General features: G+C 34.4%; 1 protein-coding gene and 1 pseudogene across 1 annotated transcript in view; one reads left to right on the top strand and one right to left on the bottom strand.

The window, feature by feature from the left end:
* Positions 1 to 8,956, bottom strand: part of LOC107676781 (F-box/LRR-repeat protein 3-like) — a 10,790-nt pseudogene extending 1,834 nt beyond the window's left edge.
* Positions 8,957 to 11,572: 2,616 nt separating this feature from the next.
* The window catches only part of LOC107676788 (copper-transporting ATPase 1-like), a 37,037-nt gene continuing 34,087 nt past the window's right edge, over positions 11,573 to 14,522 (top strand). The window contains exons 1-2 of the mRNA XM_016471467.1: positions 11,573 to 11,939; positions 13,451 to 13,571. Coding sequence (XP_016326953.1) covers positions 13,458 to 13,571 — 114 coding nt within the window. The 5' untranslated portion in view covers positions 11,573 to 11,939; positions 13,451 to 13,457. The remainder of the gene's footprint in view (positions 11,940 to 13,450; positions 13,572 to 14,522) is intronic.

Raw genomic sequence — 14,522 nt, forward strand, 5'->3', positions numbered from 1 at the left:
ACGGGGTCGTCACATTTCCTTCCGGACGCTCCTTCGTCGAAATCGCCGGCCGCGCCGTTCTCAAGCCCGCGCCTCCGTTCCTTACGCTAGCCCCTGGCCTCTGCTCTAGCCCTCCTGCCGTTCCTTACGCTAGCCCCAGGCCTCCGCTCACTCTAGGCCGCCGTGTGTGACGCTGTTTCGTTGTGAAAGCAAAACTACTTTGTTGGACTGTATTTGTGTCATTTTGTTAGGTTAATGCTTCAGCTACAGATGATGTGTTGCGTAATTGTTAATTGGGTTTCTTTCTTTAGTAATGGCATTCATTCTCGCTACATAAGATACCTGTCTGTTATGTAGTGCCCTGTTATACTGCATTACTGTGTAATATTTATGGTTTCTATAGCCGTGGCATCATTATGATGGTATGAAGAGATGGATTAATTAATGTAGGATGCCACTGAAGGCCTAGGTGTAAAATGCACGGCCCGCCACTGCTACAAATATACCCCAGCGAGTTAAGACTGCTTTTGTGCTCCAGGGTCACATATATCTAGATATTTTCTGGAAGTTTGTCGATAGCGATAATTAGCCGATATTGTGCTGAGTGTGTTACAGTGCTGGTACCGTGGTACAGCTGACTCCCAACACTTTTGATATTCTTCATATTCTGTGAGGTGGTTAGTTTGCAGCAGTAACAGAAATTCACTTTTCTAATTAGTTTAAACGGATTTTTACCTTTTATGGGCATTTTTACCTTTATAAGCCCAATTTTTTTCTAAACGAATTAAATGTATGCATCATTTTTTGTCAAATTCTTACATTTAATCAAATTCGAATAGTAAGACATTACTGTTACCTATCAAATTAAATCAGTTTCAACAATGAAGGGTGTAGGTTTGATTTTGGCATTGGTGGGGAATAACAACAGAAAACAGATATTTAATTGTTTGATCAAAATTACTCCTAGGGACAATTTAGTAGTCGCTGGATATTGGAAAGAACATGTCATAGCATCTCTACTAAACTCTACACTCTTCTCAACAAAATTTTTCTTTGCAGTGCAGTAGCAGCAGGGTTATTATTATGATTTCTTTATATGATATGAACTCACAATTCCGAGTTATAAAGTCCAATTCTGGGGGAACAATCTTGCAGTCCTGACTTTATAACACAATTGCAACTTTATATCAGGCAATTCTGACTTTATAACTTGTAATTGCACATTTATATCTCGCAATTCTGAGAAAAAAATATTAGAATTGCGAGTTTATATCACAATTCTGAGAATAAATATTAGAATTGCGAGTTTATAACACAATTCTGAAAAAAAATATTAGAATTGCGAGTTTATATCACACGATTCTGAGAAGAAATATTAGAATTGCGAGTTTATATCACAATTCTGAAAAAAATATTAGAATTGCGAGTTTATAACACAATTCTGAGAAGAAATATTAGAATTGCGAGTTTATAACACAATTCTTAGAAAAAAATATAGAATTGCGAGTTTATAACACAATTCTGAGAAAAAATATTAGAATTGCGAGTTTATAACCCAATTCTGAAAAGAAATATTAGAATTGCGAGTTTATATCACACGATTCTGAGAAGAAATATTAGAATTGCGAGTTTATATCACACGATTCTGAGAAGATATTAGAATTGCGAGTTTATATCACACGATGCTGAGAAGAAATATTAGAATTGCGAGTTTATTATCACACGATTCTGAGAAGAAATATTAGAATTGCGAGTTTATATCACACAATTCTGAGAATAAATATTAGAATTGCGAGTTTATATCACACAATTCTGAGGAAAAAAGTAAAGTTAAAAAGTCGCAATTACCTTTTTTATTTTGATTCAGTGATGGAAACAAGCTTTCACAGAAATGTTTTGGTTATTAAAGTTATCGTCGACAGAAATTACATTATTAATATTAAGTTTTCACTGAATAAACTTCAAAGCATTAAAGTCAAAACATTAGAACTAAACCTTTGTTATCATTCTTTCAAAGAAGTTTTCAAAGAGAGGAGACTCTAAAATACTTTTTTTGCACACTGCCGTAACTTGCAAAGTTACTTATTTTCATTCAAACAATAATCTTCAGTCTAACAATGATATGATATACAGTGTGCCTGCAGTTAAAATAAATAGGTTTATTTGGGATTTTGCAGGCTGTGTGTAATAATTTATAAAAAAAGACATTCAAGTACGAATTTAAAATTATGTACCTTCTCAGTGGCATGACTTATATTAGCTTATATTAGATGAATAAACTCATGCACAATAAGACCAGGAGTATATATTAAAATGTAAACGGGTCAATTTGGATTTCTTGTTGATTTGAAACCAAGTTCATATATTCATATTAGATCTGGCGTGACTCAGATGGTGATGCACTGACCTGCAGGAGACACATGAGGACAGCTACTCATCTTCAGCAGCTTGAGCGTGTCACTGTTGTTGGCGACCAGTACCTTCAGGGAAGGGTCATCAGCCGGTGTGTCATCAATTTTTATAGAGGATAGAGACTTGGAATTCACAAACACCACCGTCAGAGCCGAGACAAAGTGTGACTGAGAACAGAGCAGACAAGACAGGCAAAGTCAGAGCCGCGGGCTCCTCATACCCTTTACATCAAGCGTTATTTCATTATTTCAGAGGCTATGCTGCTGTTTGTATTGTGGACATGCTGGTTCATTTTCAAACAAGTCCAGAACTATAAACATAAAACCACAAACGCATCTTTAAATATAATACTTATACTATTTATTAAAACAAAATCACAACTGAGTTTAAGCATTTTTACCCTGCTTCAAAAAACTACAATAATGTAAAGGATTTTTAAAAAGTATTTTTTAAAGGGACAGTTCACCCAAAAATGAAAATGTGCTGTTAATTTATTCACCCTCAGACCATCCAAGATGTAGGTGACTTTTTCCTTCAGCAGAAGATTTTTAGCTGAAACCGTGGTCCTTGGTGATTCATAAAATGCAAGTTTTTGAGAATAAAAAAAGCATATCAAGGAATACAAAATTAGTGGCTCCTGGTGATATACTGAGGTCTTATGAAGCGAAACGATCAGTCTGTGCAAGAAACTGAACATTATTTACAACATTATTACCTGTAATCCAGAGCCTCAGACAAACGGGAATCTGATTTTTTTCCGCAAACTGGTTATTTCGGACAGTTTGTTTCAATGAAATGGTTCAATTCACTAGTTTATTAATGTAATCATGTAATGATGTAATGTGCAATTACATTATTAAAGCACCCAATAATGACGTGAAATGTGGATGTTTTACGTGTCTAAAGCATATAAAGTGAATAAACTAGTCTTCATCAGGTCACCTTTTTACATAAACAATGAGAAACCATAAAAACCTTAATTTCACCCTTCATTGGTGTGTTCGGTTCATGCATGTGAATATCAGCGGCTCGTCGGTCTTCGGTCCGAGTCAAACTGTTTCCTCAGTTCAGTGACTGCTGGAGGAACTGAAGAGCTGAATGATTCATTCGTCACAGGATCAGATACGCCGCTATTTCTGCTCATTTCCAGTCGGAGTGACTGTCAGGCATCTGAAAGTGAGTTTTGATTGAGTAACTTGTTGAACTTGCTGTGAACTGGTTAAACTAGTTCACCAAAAAGAACCAGTTCAAAAGAATGATTCGCTCATGAACCAGACATCACTCCGGACCGTTTGTCTGAGGCTCTGGATTACAGGTAATAATGTTGTAAATAATGTTCAGTTTCTTGCACAGACTGATCATTTCGCTTCATAAGACCTCAATATATCGTCAGGAGCCAGAGATTCATTTTGTGTTCACATGCTTTTTTACTCTGAAATACGGCCAGACGCTGACTTGCATTTTATGAATCAGAAGGACCACGGTTTCAGCTAAAAATCTTCTTTGCTCTTCTACTGAAGAAAAAAACTCACCTACATCTTGGATGGCCTGAGAGTGAGTAAATAACAGCACATTTAAATTTTTGGGTGAACTATCCTTTTAAAGCATTATAAGACATGAACCAAGCCAACCAGCTACGAGGTGAATCACAACTTTGAAGCAAAAAAGTATTTGAAAATCAGACAAAAACACAAAGGTACAAGACTGTGCACTTGACAGCTTTAATGACAGAAAGAACTACAATCCCATGAAGCATCACAAATGACCTAATTAAATAATGATGATAACTATAAAAACGATAGAGAAAACTATTAAAGTTGTTGATTATATCTATTGAAACAATATATTTTACTTGTATTGCAAAATATGCAAATATATAAAACAGTTAAGCATAACAAAACTCATTATGTCAGTTGCAGTGCATCATGGGAGTGGGTGTTCCCAGAGGTTTGCATGATTTCTCGCTGCAACTGTCTGATTGGTGGAATTCTCTGTAGAGCATCATGGGTAATGTAGTTTTTCACCATAAATTCAGCTGTTAAACTAGGGATGGGCGATACCACTTATTTTGTTTTCGATACGATACCGATACTTTTAAAGGCCAGTATCGTCGATATCGATACCGATACGATACTTCTAAACTGAACTTTTAAATTATGAAATGTATTAAATTATTAAATTACTAAGAGTAAAATGGGTAATGCTATCCACTTGACTTTATATTTGAAATGCATTTTAACATTCAATACGCCTTAATTGCAACTTATTAGGTTATATTTTTGTTTACACATGGTTAAAATATGTTTACTGTAGTGGTAACCATGGAAATCTACAAATACTATAGTTGAACTACGGTCACTTTAGTAAAACCATGGTTCATTTTCATAAGGGACTGCCAGTGAAAGGCTGTTGCACGCATTAAATGCAACCTTTTTATTCTGACAGTGTATGATTTATACTAACATTACAGAATAGAACATGATCAATATTTACTTTAAACGTTCAATTTAAATAAATGTAAATGGACAAACTATGCAGGCTACAATTTCCGTTTATTTATTGTGAAATAACTCAAACATATATGTTTTTTCTGCATTGTTCAGGGCTGCCGTTCCCAAAAGCATCAATGCTTTCTTATGATAATTTTGGGAAAAGCAGCCCTGTTTGAATGCACTGTCATAACGCTCTCTGTGATGGATTGGTTCTGTCTTGCAACATTTGCGTGTGTTCAGATGAGCAGGAAAATAGTTCGATCCTACACAATTATTCGCTAACATAGGTTATTCGTCCAATTCAATGCATATTGTACGCATTCTTTTTTTTTTGTTAAACAAAATCACTGGTAAATAAAAATCCTTACTATCAATATTTTTTATTTGAGTATCTCGATACTTTTGATACTCGCATCAGTATCGATACTTCAGGATTGATATGCCCATCCCTATGTTAAACACAATTATTAAAAAAAAAATGTGAACAGATGTCTTCAACAAAGGTGTACACCATTGATTAACAACCTCAAAGCTCACAGTAGGTCATTCTTTAAAGCTTTAAGTTATCGTTAAAAATCTGTTTCCCTATGGAGAAAATGAATGGAGTTTTTACTTCCAGAACCAACTGTTCTGCTCTATTGCAGAACAGTTGGTTCTGGTTGATTATTTCCTCATCTGAACGTTTTGAGGAGGCACCTCCTCCCTTGCCTCCTTAGACAAAATGGCCCTGACCTGAACAGAGTACACCAGACAAAGTGAAAGGACGACTGAAGGATAATCGAGCCTCCAGGTGAGGGTACTGACTTACTCATCCAGATCTTCCTGTGATGACAGTAAGTAGAAAGAAGGACACAAACAGTAGAGCCAGCTGGAAGCCACATTGTTGTCTGATTAATCCTGTAAGTTCCCTCCATCAAATCAGTAGCTTTCTTTGTTTTTAAATCTTTTGTGACTAAGTAAGCCACAACAAAGCCTCAACTTGTCACTTTCAATACTGGTATAGTATACTGCCATGTTTCAAACTGTCAGGATTTTGTGGAGGGTGAAATCCCACAGAAATCCCACGTTTGACAACTGTGACATTCTAGTATGTTAGCGACAGGGTTTAAAACAGATGTTTGATGTCATATTCAGCTGGTGGGTGTCGTATGTTAAGGGTGAATAAGTTTCTGTTGTACCTGGGACACGTCCATGAAGCTCGGCCGTGCTGTGGAAATCAGACCCATTGTTTTAATGGTGCAGTTCACCAGCTGTGAGAGGATGTTACAGGCTGCTTCTGCAGATTCTGTGCAGCTGTCAACCTGAATGGTGGGGAAAAAAAAAAAATATATATATATATTTATATATATACAGTATCTCACAGAAGTGAGTACACCCTCACATTTTTGTAAATATTTTATTATATCTTTTCATGTGACAACACTGAAGAAATGACACTTTGCTACAATGTAAAGTAGTAGTGTACAGCTTGTATAAGTGTAAATTTGCTGTCCCCTCAAAATAACTCAACACACAGCCATTAATGTCTAATCCGCTGGCCACAAAAGTGATATATATATAATTTCCATTTAAATAAATTCAAAATATTTATTTATATTAAATACTTAACCTTAATTTTTTATTTTGTTTTTTTATTGAAATAATTTTAAATGGATAGTTCACTCAAAAATGAAAATTCTATTATCATTTACTCACCCTCAGGTTGTTCCAAATGAGTTTCTTTCTTCTGCTGAACACAAAAGATGATATTTTGAAGAATGCTGGCAACCAAACAGTTGACCGTAACCATTGACTTCCATACTATGGAACAAAATAGTATGGAAGTCAATGGCTACCGTCAACTGTTTCGGTACCAGCATTCTTCAAAACATCTTCTGTTGTGTTCAGCAGAATAAAATAAATTAATACAGGTTTGGAACAGCTTGAGCGTGAGTAAATGATGAAAGAATTTAAATTTTTGGGTGAATTATTCCCTTAAAATTACAGTTGTGATTAATTTCTTAATACAATGTACATGTATAACATTATTTTGTTTTAACATTTGAAAAGATTAGATGGATCTTTAAAACAATTTATTTAGAATATTTTCTGACAACATACATTAGCGTTTTAAAACAGTCTGAGCATTGATCATGCGATATCATGTGATGGCACAACTGATCAGTGTGATCCTTAGTGCATTACTGTACAATTTTTATTTTAAAGAAATTAATACTTTTATTCACCAGGAACACACTAAATATTTTCCTGTTTGATACTGTAAAGCTGCTTTGACACATCTGTATTGTATAAAGCGCTATAGAAATAAAGGTGACTTGACTTCAACACACTGTACACAGATCATATGTGACCCTGGAGCACAAAAGCAGTCTTAAGTCGCTGGGGTATATTTGTAGCAATAGCCAAAAATACATTGTATGGGTCAAAATTATTGATTTTTCTTTTATGCCAAAAATCATTAGGACATTAAGTAAAGATCATGTTCCATGAAGATATTTTGTAAATTTCCTACTGTAAATATATCAAAAAATTTTGATTAGTAATATGCATTGCTAAGAACTTCATCTGGACAACTTTAAAGGCGATTTTCTCAATATTTAGATTTTTTGCACACTCAGATTCCAGATTTTCTAATAGTTGTATCTCGGCCAAATATTGTCCTATCCTAACAAACCATACATCAGTGGAAATCTTATTTATCCAGCTTTCAGATGCTGTATAAATCTCAATTTCAAAAAATTGACCCTTATGACTGGTTAGAGTTAGGGTTAGTTTAGTTAGTTAGTTTGGTGTATGGTGTGGCAGTATCACACTTCCTAAAACCGACCTTGAAGCTGACGTACTTCAGGTGCTGAGCGTGTCGTTTGATGATCTGCTGGATGAGATCTGGGTGTGTGGACCTCAGGTACGATGTGGCCGGCTGGTTTAGCTCAAACTCAAATCTCCTCCAGAGATCTGGGATGTGAAAGACGTCGTTCCACCAGCGACACACAGAAGAGGCTCGAGCCCGGTCCACCAGAGACAGGTACTGGAATATGTGCAGGACCACGTACGTGGTGTGGCAGGTCGCCCCACATCTCTTCAGTGGGTCTCTGTGAGGCGGAGGAGCCCGTCTGGACGTGTGCTGGCGTAGCACTCCTGTGTCTCTTGTTTCTGCCCTCAGACGGGGTGAAGCTCTGACACTTTGATCGTCCGCTTTTCATCCTGTTCAGTGTAAAAACCAACAGTGGCCCCGAAAATAATTTAGACCACATCAGCATATTAGAATGATTTCTGAAGATCATGTGACACTGAAGACTGGAGTAATGATGCTGAAAATTCAGCTTTGATCACAGAAATAAATTACATTTTACAATATATTCACATAGAAAACTTATTTTAAATTTTAATAATATTTACACAATATTACTGTTTTTACTGTATTTTCTGATCAAATAAATGCAGCCTTGGTGAGCAGAAGAGACTTATTTCCATATGATTCCAAAAAAAAGTTGCAACTTAAGTTTCTAGATTTAAAAAAAACAAAGAAAGGTTAAAATGGCATGAATGAAGAAGAAATATTTCAGATTCTGTGCTATTTCTGAAGCACACGATGCTGTTTGGATGATTCACGAATCAAGCTGGAGTTCACGCAGTTATTAAAAGCAGATACATAATACAATTTCCCAAACCAAGCTTTTATGCTGACAATTTAATTTGTAATGAAATTTTTGCATTGCAGTATTAAATCAGAAAAGGATGCAACATAAGCAATTTCACTAATATAAGCATTTTCTCTAATGGTGCAAGACGTTTTATGGTTATATAGGCTACTGTAAATAGCCTACTAGAAGAATACTGTAAAAAACAATACATTAAAATACAGTATGCCATATTGGTCACAAATCTGTGTTTTCTAAGCAATTATTTCTCTCTATATACCTTATACAGCCCCTATATACAGACATACTGTACATACAGAACCCAAACCTCGGCAACAAACTTATCAATATTCTGCACAAGAGAGGAAACCATATTGCTGTAGAATATCACACTCACTTGCTCCAAGCTTCTTCGTCAACATAGAAAGGCATACCATCCCAAAAAACTGATTTGCTTTGCTGTGAAGTTTTACCAGTTGCAAATGCTCAAACTGCATCTGTCTCTGTTGCATACAACGTCCTGCAAATAGATGCCATGTCAATGTCTCACGACCCGAACCTCAAATCAGAAGTGTTTGCGTTAAAGCTGTCTGTTTTAAGCGCATGGACGTTTATTTTTAGGTTTTTACTTATAGACATCATATATATCAATATATATTTTTTAGAGTATTGCATAGCTCAGCGAAAGTAGGTCAGTGTGTCAAAGAGAAACGTCACACTGGTTAAGCCTTTCACCAGCTCAGTGTCATGAGAACCTGGCATCCTGAATCTCATCTTCGGGTTTCTGACTGTGTTGACGCATATCTGTTCTCATACAACTTGTTCCTCTGAATATGTTTGTAATATGGAGTTTATGTGTGATATAAACTATAGTTGTAGTTTTTTTTACCAATAACAATTCAGTTAGAGAGATCTCTAATTTAATTCTTATAGTAACAGTTACGATTAAAGAGCTCTCTAATTCAACTCTTACTAATAAAATGCAATTACAACCAATTTAAAGCTAATTTTACTTGCCATATCTTTTAATGTTTTCAGCGTTACTTGTAGTAACGGCCTTTTTTACTAGTAACAATTCAGTTAGAGAGCTCTCTAATTTAATTCTTAAAAGTAACAACTGCGATTATAGAACTCTAATAATTGTTACTAGTAAAAATGCAATTATGACGAGTAATGTTGGGTGAATGATAATTTGGCTTGCCATATCTTTTAATGTTTTCAGCATTATGTAACTTAATTTTTACTAGCAGCAATTTAATGAGGGAGAGCTCTAATTTAATTCTTACTAGTACAATTACGTTTACATTTCTGACTTCTGACTCACTTGTTATAAAGCCAGAATTGCAAGAAGACTTTATCACATGCATTTGCGACTTTATATCACGCAAATCTGACTTTGTAACTCACAATTGCGAGAAAAAAAGTCAGAATTGTGAGATATAAAGTCACAATTACCTTTTTTATTTATTTTTTAGTGGCAGAAACGGGCCCCCAAAGAAGCTATGTGCACAGCTATGCTAGTGCAGGTTACGCTCACAGCCTCTTCTGTTGGTGAAAATAATCACTATGATTGCTCACCAAGATATTGTAGGATATCAGACCGAATCAGACAATCTAAGATGTGATCAAAACACAGTTGAAACACGAGGAGCCGACATCTTGAAGCTCCAGTTGGGGACAGGACACCAAAAACCTGGACTGTCCCCTAGCCATTATATCTATAAACAAAAACACACTGCATGCAAATCACTGTGACTGTACAACAAATACACAGTATGCACAAAGAGATGTTGACACGTGAGAAAGAGTATGCCTATGTAGTATTAATGCACATTAAAAATCACTTGGCACACCCTTTCAAAAAAAAGAAACGTGCATCATATACACATAATGAAAGTGAACTAAAAATGTGGTTACTACGAGTAACACTGAAAATATTAAAAAGCTTGCCATACTCGCTGTTAACAGATCTAACAAAACAGTGTTCTGATATCCTCCTGGGACCCAGGCATAGACTTTTGTCCTCTGTACAGGACATTATATGTTAGTGATTTTCCCTGAGACTCTACATGCCACAGGTTTGATCATAAACACTCCTTCTCCTTGGTCTTTAAATATGACTGATATTGACAGAATTATCAAATTTAGCACTCTTAGGGAAATATGATAACGTTTTGTAATTATCATTTAAATCGGACTAATTTTAAAATTGTTTGTCATAAACATCTCAGAAAAATGTTCTGGGGTTTCAGATCGGAAAATTACTTTTTGTTATGAAACGGGGAATTATTTTCATACATGTCTTCTGCAGACGACAAACGGCTGTTAATCAGGCATTTTGGGGAAACACAAGAAGAAATTATAGATCAATATTCCTATGAAATATGAGATATTCTTATGAAAATGTTGCCAAGTTATTACTCCCATTATTACACTTCTTTTTCATCATGCTTTGCCACAACACCACATTAATATGCAAATTAGATGCAATGTACAGATACATTGTATAGAATGGGAATATCACTTTATGGACATTTTACGCACATATTGCATAAAGTACAGTAGTATATCAGATCATACTGTTATATCTTTCATAACATAGTTGAGAATCATCTTTGTACAAAGTTTGGTTAAAAAATAGACTGAAACCTAAAAAGTGATAGGTGAATGAAAAAATAAAACCTATACATGCCTTTTCATGTCTATTTATTATTTTTGAATAACTTAGGCGTCCTCTAAAAAGGACATAGAATAAAATATGAATAAAATATCGTTTTTTAAAAATGCTTTTTCTGCATTTGTTTCTTATGCTCCAACCAATGTAATGACATAAAAAAAATAAAAATTCACACAACTTTTTTTTTTTCTGGTTCTCAGGAGCAAGTTTAAGTAAAAAAAAAAAAAAAAAAAAAAAAAACCCCGTATAGAATAATGGTGTGGATGTTGAGCTCAAATAAAAACACATATAAAAATAAAATCAGCTAAAGGGCGACGCATTACTGAAACCCTTGAATCTGCCACGACGTCCTCCGCGCATGCGCAGTTACAGCGGCTGTTGACGTTCTCGAACGCGCTCGGAAGGACGTGCGTTGTGGTCCGTGTGAAAAGGTGCATAAAGTACACCCCATAACATTCCGCATGGATTTATCGATCTCCATCGTGACTTCTGAAGAGACAGCGCTCTCCTCCTGCTGTGTGCGGACTCCACACACGTCTGTGCGTCGCTCGATGCGGGCAGCTTTTAAAGAAGTGAGGACCCGAGGCTGTTAGAGACTAGGGACAGTGTGTGTTAGCCAGGCTAATGCTGCTGTCACCGGGAAAGTGACAGAAAAACTTCCCTAACAAGTGACTGCTTCGTCCCGTGAGGCTCACACTCGCTGTTCCCGTGACTCTGGATCCTCACTTCGCATGAAAGGTAAAGAAATCGTGCTGTTTTGTGCGCTTCGCGTCTGTTGTTTATGTTAGCTTGAGTGCAGAGAGCGACACATCTCCCTAAATCTGCCTGAAATACTCGCCTTCCCTCGTATGCTAATGAGAAGTTTTATAATTTATTAATAATTTTTTTTTTTTGTAAATAGCGTTTGATGACATGTCAAAGCTTGGTTTCATTAATAACTTGCCGTATGTCGGATGAAACTTTTAGCTCTTTTGTAATAGTCAAGCGGTGATTATCGAGCACTAATCTGTATTAGTGTTTATCATGTCGCTCGGATCATAATTATATTTAATTATTCAGGTGACACTTTATAACAAGGATAATGCATTAACTAACATTAACAATGAGAAATGCATTTGTTACAGTTAATTATTAATATTTATTAAAGTTAATAAAAATTAATGTATTATATATTATATATTATAAAATATAATAAATGTATGATTTAGTTATTAACATTTATTATATATTATAAAATATATTATACAATTTGATTTATTATATATTATGAAATATACATTATAATATTTGATTTATTATATATTATAAAAAATATAATACATTTATTATATAAAATATAATAAATGTATTATATATTATTATAAAAATGTATTATATATTATAAAAAATTATTATTTATTGTACAATTTATTACAAAAAATAATTTATTATATTATATATTTATTATATAAAATTAATTTATTTAAATTAAAAAAATATTGTTAGTTCATGTTAGCTCAGGTGCATTAAATAATATTAATAACGTTTGATTTGAATAATGTACTAATGTTGAAATTAATATGAACTAAGATTAATAAATACATTAGTGTTAGTTTATGTTGATTAATGCAGTTAACTAATGGTAAACAAATGGATAATTCTTGTTTCATAGACCTGTCATCCACTGTAATAATTCAAAAGGGATTAAACAATAAGATAAAATATCGACTTGAGTTTTTTTTTGGTTATCATTTTGATGTCTTGTGTTGAAGTGTACAGACAGGCTTGTGGTGTAAATATTGATTTATTTAGTGTACATTGCCTTAGTCACGTTTACGTAGGCTATTTTGTTTCCTGGAAGAGCTTTAATTTAATTCAAATTAATTCCAATGTATCAGTAACGTTCAGAAGGTGTTTAAAACCAGTTAAACTCTGCGTTATGCTTAATTTGTAGGACAGTCAAGTCTGTTTTTTTATTTTTTATTTTGTCATGTTTAATACTAGCAAAAAGTGCTATCTTTTGGTCTTGCATCTTGGTAATACCATGCTATTTTTGAAGCACCCTAAATAACAACTGTGTTGCATTCATGCAATTGTTATTCAGAGTTGGCTTTTGTGTTTTAATGTCCTGCAGAACTGCCCAGAGCTTTGTTTCACTGTTTGTTGTCTAAAGCGGTTCAAGAAAATGCAAACTGAAGGAAGTGACTGATGCTTGCTCTGGTGGGTCTGTATCAGTTTTACACGCCGTGTTGTTTGCTCTCTCCTTCCAGAAGAGGAATGGCGTGGAGTGCTGACCGTGTGACCCTCGGGGTCAAGGGCATGACCTGCGGCTCCTGCGTTCAGTCCATCGAGGGCCGGATTGGGGCTCTGCCAGGTGTCTTTCATATACAGGTGAGAGCGACATTAAAGCTAAACTCCTCCTCTTTACATTCATCTTTTTGTGAATATAGTTATTGTAATTATTACCGTGCATGCTTGGCCAATTAACAAAAGTGTTACTTCTTCCTTGTGTGGGTTTCAAATGATACATTCAGTCTATAAGCATTTTCTTTTAGCGTATTTCCACTAAACACTGTGCAAAATATGTGTCAGATTGTATTATTGCATATGTGTGTTTGTATTTATGTGCTTATACACTGCTGTTCAAAAGTTTGGGGTCAGTGAGATTTGTAATGTTTTTTAAAAAAGTCTCTTCTGCTCATAAGGGCTGCATTTATTTGATCAGAAATACAGAAAAAACGGTAATATTGTAAAAAATTATTTCCATTTAAAATAATGGTTTTCTATTTTAATGTGTTTTAAAATATAATTTATTCCTGTGATGCAGAGCTGAATTTTCAGCATCATTACTCCAGTCTTCAGTGTCATATGATCTTCAGAAATCATTATCATATGCTGATTTATTATCAATGTTAGAAACAGTTTTGCTGCATAATATTTTTTTTTTGGAACCTGTGATGCTTTTTTTGGTTTAAAAGTTAAAAAAGAACAGAATTTATTTAAAATAGAAATCTTTTCTAACAATATAAGTCTTTATTATCACTTTTGTATTATCAATTTAACACATCCTTGCTGAATAAAAGCATTAATTTCTTAAAAAAAAAAAAAAAATCACAGCAATAAAATACATTTAATAGTATATTAAAGTAGAAAACCATTATTGCAATAATATTTCACATTATTACTGTTTTTTTTGTATTACTGATCAAATAAGTGCAGCCTTGATGAACAGAAGACATTAAACTTTCAAAAACATTAAAAATCTTACTGATCCCAAACTTTTGTGTGTGTTTGTATGTATATGTATGTATGTATATATATATATATATATATATATATATA

This window comes from Sinocyclocheilus anshuiensis, unplaced genomic scaffold (genome assembly GCF_001515605.1).
Source record: "Sinocyclocheilus anshuiensis isolate Anshui unplaced genomic scaffold, SAMN03320099.WGS_v1.1 scaffold84, whole genome shotgun sequence".
Taxonomy (NCBI): Eukaryota; Metazoa; Chordata; class Actinopteri; order Cypriniformes; family Cyprinidae; genus Sinocyclocheilus; species Sinocyclocheilus anshuiensis.